The 10043-nt window shown below is 36.1% G+C and overlaps 1 protein-coding gene across 1 annotated transcript; it reads left to right on the forward strand.

The window, feature by feature from the left end:
- The first annotated feature begins 1334 nt into the window (after positions 1-1334).
- Positions 1335-9743, forward strand: LOC117321246 (beta-1,3-galactosyltransferase brn-like). Its single transcript, XM_033875716.1, has 2 exons — positions 1335-1522; positions 7035-9743. Exon 2 carries the CDS (start codon positions 7560-7562, stop codon positions 8850-8852), a length of 1293 nt encoding a protein of 430 aa, XP_033731607.1. The 5' UTR covers positions 1335-1522; positions 7035-7559; the 3' UTR covers positions 8853-9743.
- The last annotated feature ends 300 nt before the right edge of the window (positions 9744-10043 follow it).

Raw genomic sequence — 10043 nt, forward strand, 5'->3', positions numbered from 1 at the left:
ACTGTTTCAGAAAAAGTGCATAAAACTGAAGCACACTTTGGAAAATCAACATATTTTGCTTTGATATTTCAGGCAGCGAAGAAATAACTTTAGTTAAAATTTCAATGTCACTTTTACCAATTCGCCTGCCTCTCTCAACAAGTCTAGCATGATAATCCTCCAACGGTTCATAAGGGCTAAGGGTCATGGTCAAGAAATTGTTTGTTTCCAATAACAAGGATGGACTGGATGCAGAGAACTCTATGTACTTTTTTGCAAAGGATTTTCGGACGACTGCCCAGGGTTTTGTACTCAAATTGTTTGTGGAAAACCATGTCCTTGCAGGTCCCTGTAAAAGAAGGCTGAACAAGGGCACTCTCTTGTCATTTAAGTGATTATCCAATGAATATAGTTCAACAAAGGACAGAAATTCCATGAGAAAGGTTTCTGCCTTTTCATGGCTGAGCCCTGTAAACTTCCGGCATTTTGAGATGTCCATGTTGAACGGAGTCTGAGGTGGTTGTGGTGTAAACTGTAAACAATCTGATACCTTCAAATCATTATCTCTTATAAAATTATCGTGTAACAGCTCGTTAGGATCAAATTGAATGTCATCAACTTCTGATTTAATATCATTATCACTGTCTAATAGAAAACTGTTACATAAAAAACTATCCATGAGGGAGGGAGAGAGGTTAGTCCATGGCGCCAAAAAAAATGGTCACGTGATCAGTCACTGATTGAAGAACTCGTGCATCGTGATCAATGTTCGGTGTAATTTCAGGCACAAGTCATTAATGTATAGTAATACACACCGAAACAGATTTTCCACCATGTCGCATCAACGTTTGAGGGGGAACGGTTTAACTCGCTTGGCAGTGAGTGGAACGTTGATGGTTGTTTTAAAATCAGAGGCAGAGCAGACAAACAAGTTCATCCTTCATCATTTTTATTCTTCACCCGAAGTAACAACAATAACTATAACGTATGTACAGAAGAATCCGGAATCCGGTAGGGAGTTCCGGAATTACTAACATATACATGTACATGTATATTGAAAATTACAATAAATTTGACTCTGCATGACCAGTATTATTATGTGTATACACAACACATTTCGGCTTTAAATTTCATTACTGGTAGACACAAACACACATATAATCCTTGTCCGAACAAAGGTTTTATCAAGTTTTGCATTCTTCTGTTGTCCAAACGAAGAAATGTCCCTTTAAATCATTATATGAACCAACACCACACACCATGCTATAGACGACGTATGGCAGAGTAGCATGTAGAAGGTAGTTAAGGAAGTTGAAACGGTCACCTTTACCCATACCTTTGAGCATGCTCCAGTCTGTGATATGATCTGTGACGAACACAGGTGTGTCTCTCCCACTACAGGCGTATAAACTGATAAGTCAAATTACTGAACGAAACCCTGTTTTTGATAAATTTCGTGGATTTCACCGTTTCCTTCAACTGTAGCGGATTAGGACTTCTAAGGAGAGCTATATATAGTTAACAATTCCAAAATTTATCGCAGGTAAGGTTTTCAAAAACTGGTTTTATTACAATTTAAGTGTAATAATGAAATGAATGTCGGTGAGAGAAGCTTGTATTTTGAAAAAAAAAAAATAATCACAGCTAAGACTTATTTACCATTCTTTATTTGACGTTTTCAGATTCTAGATAACAGCTGATTCATTAAATCTGAACTTGATAATTAGCGACCCAGTGGTAATACTGCCGGTCAGGGTTTCTCTGTATTGATACAAGAAGACAGTGTTAGGGGTTATGTGATACATGATCACGTTTCGTTGGAATTCTTGAAAACTGTTTTAAAGTACAAACTACAAAATATGGACTACATTTCATCCTGGCGTAGTGGTACCGCGGCAAAGGTGTAATTAATTTCCATCTTTGGACTTAGTCTGTCAGCCATTCGCCAAGTTAATAATCGTATGATAAAGGAGATTATGTCTTACTGTAAATTGACACTTTGTTTTATTTTAAACGCATTTATTTATTATTCATCTTAAGCGAACAGCATTTTTGGGCGAAATATATAGTTTTTATCTGTCTCGTTCTTCGTTGATTCTAAAACACGCCATCGTTATGGTGTTTTGACACTTTCTAGCTGTTACACAACGACAAAGGAGTATCTTATGTTTGTTTGCTATGTTTATCGCCCCACTGAACAGCTAGGATCATTTTGAGACGGGATCTCGTCGTAGTAATTTGATACTAATTCCGGGAGGTCCGCCACAATGACAGCACATGCTGACAAGTACAAGGATTCTCCTTTCCATTCTTGTCACGGTACTGCATCCAGAACTCCTCGGTTTTATTTTTCAAAATAGGTAGACCCAACCCGAGGATGATCCGAATGAGGGCACTGGTGTCCCTTTCCCATTCTTGTGTCGTGAGATTTTACGAGATTCGATCAACAAAGCACCACTCCGATCAAAGAAAGGAATGAATAAGCAAACGTGAATCATGTTAAAAGATTTAAAGATATAAGTATTAAGTTACTTGTATAATTTGGATCGTGGTACTTTTCGTGACTTCGAAAGTATTGGCATACATTCTCATCACCGTCGTCATCTCGCTAATGTTTATTAAATAGCGATTGTGGCCTTTAATACATTTGTGATGTATTGCAATTTGAATCGCTTAAAAACACTAAAGTTTTCACTAAGATCCGTTTCTCAGACCTTGTATCGTTTGCAAATATAAGCCCGATGGGTCTGTTCAATGGGACGAGACAAGCATTGCAACGAGACACGCAGGAGAGAACAGGCTACGAGGCATAAATACTGACCGCTATTGTTCGCAATACAATAGACAATCTACATTCTTAACAGTGGAAGAGCCTCTCAATTCAATTAAATTCAAATTTTATAGGTAAACATGGTACAAAATATATAATTGAGCGTAGCATGTCTAGCAAGACTTGATATAACTGATTGAAATCTAAAACATTGCTATCTAAATTTATGTCTGTGACGTTTACAGGGTCCGTATCAGTCACAACTGATGATCCATATTGTCTAACACGTGATTAATATTACTAGAGTCTTCAGTGCAAATATACACAGAAATAAAATAAACAGATTGCTTAGCTGTGTCAATGTGATATATATCAAGTACCAACTATCTATACAGTAAGAATATAACACAATGATGCTCAGTTTCTCTGAGTAATCCTACCTGCCAATATATATAAACAGAGAGTTATATGAATAAATGAGTGTCCCCTGACCAAAATTAGCCCTCCCTATCTAGAGGTAAGTCAAGGTATTAAATCAAATTATAAAACTACATAATCACGTCAAGAGTATTATTATCGGATTATTCACAGAATATGTGCTTGTTTCAAAGACCATCCTCGTAAGCTCGTAACTTTGACGGCGTTTTCGGCAGGACGTTGTTTCATCCGACAATTTAAACATGATGGCGTTTTCGTCAGGCCGTTGTTTCATCCGACAATTTACGCATAGAAGGAATATTGAGATAGAATAATGTCAAAAACACGTTCATTTAAACACAATATTCCTATTTACTAGTACATCAACATTTTTGGTTGAAAAACGGCAAAGGTTATCATAGTAATGATATTTCTGTGTAGACTATTGCGCTATACGTGGTTGTCCTGACGAAAACACCGCCAAAGCTACGAGTATACGAGGATGATATTTAAATGTTTGAAACAACCACATATTCTGTGAAGAATCTGTTACCAGTCAAAGAATCTTGGATGCATAAAATGTACTTTCGACCATATTAATAAATTGGAAGCTGCGAGGTAAGAGTAAAAAGTAAGACAGGCTTACAGAGAAGTGAGAAATGCATCCGCCATATTGTTGTTCTCTTGGTAGCGTTTGTGACGTAGTTTCTCCACCATGACATATTATTTTTTATCCTGCAACTGGCACCGCATTGTCGGAATAAACCCACCATAGTATAATTTTGCTGTATACGGCAGTGACGAAAACAGCTGAATCTTAGCACGTGCGTCAATTCAACTAACCTTCTTCCACGTGAAACAGCATTTAAAAGGCGAACATTTTTTGGACATTTTTGATACCGTTTCACTTAAAATGCTTATTTTTGATGGCTGTTGCATGATAAATAGAATACATGGTCATTGTCTTAGCGCTAGCACAATATGACACGTTTGTTTGCAAAGCTCTGGCATCTACTGTAAACGTACATATTTTAGCGGTAATTTTATTTTAGCGCTGGAAGCCTTGCGCTAAATTATGATTGCGCTAATTACTTTTTGTACGTTTTATTTCTATAGAAAGTTCTGTGGATGCGCTAATTCATCATTGCGCTAACTGACTAAAATCTGCAAATGCGCTAAAATTTGATTGCGCTAAAATAAGTACGTTTACAGTATATTGACCATAGACACCAAAAAAAGACATTTTAATGCTTATATTTACATTCTCGACATATTATTTTGAAAATTAAAATTGAGTATTTTTTTCAAAATTCATTTGTCACGTGCAGATTGGCAAACAAAAAAAGTGAATTGAAATAACACATTCTGTTCAATTCTTTTTATTATTTGTGTAACAATATTGTATACAATTTCTTTTTGATACTTTTTAATTAACATAAAAAACGACGTAGTCCTAGGCTTTTTGTTCATAGAGCCATTATTAATTGTTTACGTTATTTACAAGTAGTTCCGGTGGGTGAATATATTCATGAGGGACATGGATTGATGTCACGTTTTGGGTGTCAATTATGCTCACATAGACTGCAAATCTTTTTACTTAGTTTATATCATGATTTTGCCACCAAAATGTAAATATACAAAGAGAAAACGCGACCCGACTTCGATGATTGTTTTGAAAACAAAAACAATAATACGTGTTCATAATGGAAATCGTCTAAATCGTCCAATACACAGCAAAAATAACTAAAAATGGCTGACTTGAATAACGGCTCTCAAAACCAAAACAAAAAATGTCTATCAGTAAGTTTTGGATTTGTTTTAATTGTTTTAAGAATATCTAAACTGCTGAACCCAGACATGAACAGAGTTATATAAGGCTCTGTTGAACCCAAGCCGGTATAAGGCGAACCGTGAATGACACACGTATTTAAACCTCTTTATCTACTGACAATCTGCGATAAAGTTGATGACATTTTCAAGGTTTCAAGGTTTCAAGGTCTTACTGATAGCACTCTGACCCACTAACGTGTGTAACGAAAGGTCATATATACTAGCAATGATACACGGCGTACAGTTATACAGTGTTACAATATATCATGCAATACATATTTGTGATATGTTTGTCGCACGAATAACACTACAGTGCTAATGTTGACTTGTTATGTAATATGCGACTTTAAATACAATTTCTTGACTCTTAACTCATGAACAAATAAGAAGATTAAAGAATCGAGGATGTTTGATGCAAAAATAAATTTATAATCAATTTACTGAGTTTCTTTAAAAATCTACTTTTTTTTTGGTGTATATATATATATATTAGATATATTAAACAACCGTTGCTCTTTGTCTCGACTCGGATAAGTGAAGTAGTATTATGGAATATAATTTTCAACCTGGACGCGGTACCGTGATACCGGATAGGTGAGTAGGTTAGAGCGTCGGCCATGTAATCTCAGGCATAGATCTGAGTTTCGTGGTTCGACTCTCCGTACCCTTGTCGGTTTGTATTTCTCGGGAAGCTGAGAAAATATGGATGGTATGATCTGTCATGGCTGTGTCCTTTGGCAAAACCCTTTACCCTAATTGTTCTGGATAGCATGCGTCGGGCCTCCTGTATGTTGTTCAGTGAAGTAGTCACCAACTACTACATGGCGACCTGCCTTGAAATGACCCTGGCTGTTCATGGGGCGATAAGCTCAGTAAACAAACAAACAAATCCCAGCCTTTTTATACCTGTAGCCCTACGTCATTCTATAATGGTTTTCTTTCCAAATCTAAACACTTTGCTCTTTAAAAAAAAACATGTGGCCACAAATCTCAGAAAGATATCTTCTTTGGTGACTTGGTTCGAGTGTTAAACTAGATTCTGTATCAACGAAGACACTCCAGCTACAGCTTTACTTGTTATTACTGTAACATTAACTGAGCATTACTGTGCTGGTAATCTCTACTATTTAAGGATTGGTATTATTTAATTTCATTTTTTTTTTTTTTTTTTATTATTTTTTTTTTTTTTTTTTTTGCTACATTAATTTTTTTTAAATCCTGATATTTACACTCTATCACTATGACATTAAAAAGAAAAAAGGGGAAAACTTATATACATCGTTGGAACAGCGGTCAGCTTAATAAAGTAGCCACATTAGTCGGAAAACACTAGATGGCGCTGCCGTGGTGACATTGACGACAGGCAGTAAACAAAGTAGTTCAGAAAGAAAACAATGCAATCGACAGATGTAACAATATTCATTAACATATTTAGACGTAGTTTTTTTTAATTTTGGTTAATTGACAATTCATCATAAATATATATATCTTGGATTGTGTTGTATGAAATCATTATTTAACTCTGCGCAGTTATACTTTGGCAAGCGCATAACGAGGCCGCTCGATATCATTGCGCAAGCCTAATCACCGTGCGTCATTATCGAAAATTGATATCACTGGGCTTGATAAGCTTTATCTAATGACAACACAACACAAGTGTACATATTTGTTTTTTTTCTTAATGAGGGAGACACGTGTTCATTAATTGATTTATTTATATGATATGGGACAATATGCGACAACCCTAATGTATCAAAGGGTCGATTGGCACAGTGGTAGCATTCTTGCCTTACACGTACATGTAGGCGGCATGGGTTCGATTTCCCGATCGGACGTGAAAGGTTATGGGGTCACCTGCCCGACCACGTGGGTTTTTCCCCGGATACTCTGGTTTCCTCCCATAGTAACACTCCTCGCGCGCTTCCATCTGGGTCAATAAGAGTGATTATTAGAAGGTTCGCAATTGTTGTAATATCAATAAAGTTTACATTTTACCCTATTGTACTTTATAGATGTATGATTGTTTCCTTTGTTTCAGGCCCACCAGCTACTGACTGTGAGCGATTTTATCAGGTGGCATTTGGAAAGGGGATGTAACCTGACCATTCAATCCAGGAAACATAAGAATCGTGAAATGAGGCACTCAAACAATAGGAATTTAGTTCTACCAGAAAAAGTGAATGGAAGAATAGTAACAATGGACTACGTATATAGGTTTATATCATACTCCGAATCAGCAGACAAATAGAACAAAAATATTACATTTTGATATATGATTCACACGGCACCATTTGATCATTTATTTCCTCGGCATTGGATTAGATTACAGAATGAAACTAATTATGAAGGTTCAACAAAGTGTCTCTATTTACGGGAACTGTTGGATACAGACATGAACCTTTATAATCCACAAAAATCTATTTAGCATTTGGAGAAAACAGTCCCTAATCCTAAAAAAAAAAAATTGAAAAGTCACAGTGGCAGGGTAAATTACGAGTGTTTATAATTACGCAGAATTTAAATACATTTAAAGTTGTACAACTACAGAATATCAAATATAACCATGGTTTTCTGCATCAAGCGATATCGACGTACGTCCAAGTATTTTATAGTTTTAACGTCTTTCTGTGTTTTACTTTTTATCATGGATCGCTATTTTAGCAATAACGAGGTACAGGAAGTTTTCATTTCCAAATATGATCAAGTGGATCGCTTTCACACGGTTTCTCCCTCCGCAGATGACGGACCAAAACCAAGAAAGAGGAGCAGTCTGAACAATCAAGTGTCAATTGATGTAAAGTTTCATCAAACTGATAGCAGTAACAACGCACAAAAAATCACTGACAAAATAATTCCAATTTCTGCAAATGCCACCAATCCGATAACAAGTAACAAAACAAGCGAGGAGACCTCTCCGCCAAAAATACTTCCTTTCAGTAAGTTTCGTTATCCTCTAGACATCGACTTCCGCAAATTGGTGGATGGCGTTCTCAAAACTGGTACGACAGATATTAAACCCATCAATGTTTATCCGTATTCGTTTTCGGAACCAATGGACAATCTTTGTGATTCAACATCAGACATAATCCTGTTGTTTATGATCAAGTCAGCACCAGGGAATTTTGATCAGAGGCAAGTTATCCGGGAAACATGGACTAATAATACGTATTTTCAAAAAGATGTCATCCGACATGCTTTTTTGCTTGCAAGAACCATGAATGAAACAGTCAATAATCGTCTTTTACTGGAGAAACGGCTGAATCACGATATCGTTGAGATGTCTTACGTTGACGATTATTACAACAACACATATAAAACAATAGGAGGCATCAACTGGTGTGTTAAGTATTGTCCTACTGCTAAATTTGTAATGTTGGTGGATGACGACATGTACGTTGCCACTGATTTCCTATTAGATTACCTGCATGGATTACCACAAAATATGTCTGATTCTCTCTTTGTGGGTCGTGTTTGGAACGATGTTCCACAGAGGGGTCCAACTCAGAAATGGTTTATGCCTATCGAAGATTACCCTTACAAGATGTACCCGCCATTCCTTAGTGCCGGGGCTATTATTATGTCAATGGATTTCGTTAAACGACTCCAAATTGCTATCCAGTATACAAAAAAGTTTAAGTTTGATGATGTCTTTTTAGCTATTGTTGCTTACAAACTTGGCGTCAAACCAATACACCATCAAGATATCCATATACATCCTGTTTCTTATAGAGACAAAAAATTCATCACGACTTTAGCCTCCCATGGGTACGGACATCCAGATGAATTGAAAATTGCGTGGTATTTCCATTATAAACGGTTAAAATTTAGTAATGCCAAAATGGCTAGATTACAATAACCGGTTAGTTGGAAAATGATAAGTCTAGCAATAGACAACTTTTTTTCACAGACGTATTCATTTTGAATTTCCCGATATTTAACCTTGGAGCATAATTTCATTGGCCAAGACTGTACTACGTGTTCTCTGACCCCTGTTTCAGCGTGTGAACCCCGCAAGGGCCAGACCAAATTTCTAGCTGACCGCCATCTTTAACACTTTTAGGCACTCAATAAAATCAAATAATCTCATTTGTTTATATATAAGAAAAACCTGGTTGAAAATACCTGACAGATTGAGTACGGATCATAGTGTTTCACTTTTATGATGTCTTATGGCGCTTCATTTATAGGCCGCACCTTTACTCTTCAAAAATGCAATCTTAAAATGTGTTCAATTTTCTAAAAAATAAGTAAGAATAAAAAGTCGGCCATCGAAGAGATGATCCATATTCCGCCAATACCTTGTTGTGTCATTTTCTCTGAGTAAACAGCGCTTGCTGTCTGATATGGAGGTGTCAGTTTTTAACAAGAGAAGTTGAGGGGAAAAATCTTCTTACGTATTAACCAGTTATTAATTAGCCTAACAATAGGCTGGTAGGCCCCTAGCTGGTAAACAATTATAACAAACAAACAACAAGAAAACATATACATGATAATTGTAATATTCCTACGTATTTACATGCTTAAATCACACTCATTAATGATATCAAAGCCCTACATTATGACGTATATCAAACGTTCAGACTTGGTTTAAGTTAATACATTTTACGAATTACAGAGTTAAGCGAAAAACATTACGCTGACCCAGTGCTAACATTCTTGTTCAGGAAGACAACATTGAAAGGAGTTTGTTTCTGGCTATTGCCAATATTCTTTTCAAATGAATAATAAACAAATCTTAGTATTTCGATATTATGTGTGCAGTTTTATTTCCGCTTGTTTGGATAATCCGTAAATTGTATAATACACTATTGATAAACAAGTAGTGTGCGTTGCCGTCCTCAAATAACATGCAGAATTCGTATGAAATAAGAATACATGGACAGTAGAGTTAGCATTAAATTGTTATTCGTAGATTGTAAGAAAATCTCGATGACCATGTCTACGGGGAATTATTATTAGTTTCGATTAATAATAAAACAAAGTAGCGTATAATGTTTTAGGTTAGAATATTAGGCTTGTGTTGAGTCTATAACCACTTTGTTTAATA

This window comes from Pecten maximus, unplaced genomic scaffold (assembly GCF_902652985.1).
Source record: "Pecten maximus unplaced genomic scaffold, xPecMax1.1, whole genome shotgun sequence".
NCBI lineage: Eukaryota > Metazoa > Mollusca > Bivalvia > Pectinida > Pectinidae > Pecten > Pecten maximus.

Excerpts from the sequence above, each read along its gene's own strand:
- LOC117321246 (XM_033875716.1), top strand. The coding sequence starts at position 7,560 with ATGGTTTTCTGCATCAAGCGATATCGACGTACGTCCAAGTATTTTATA.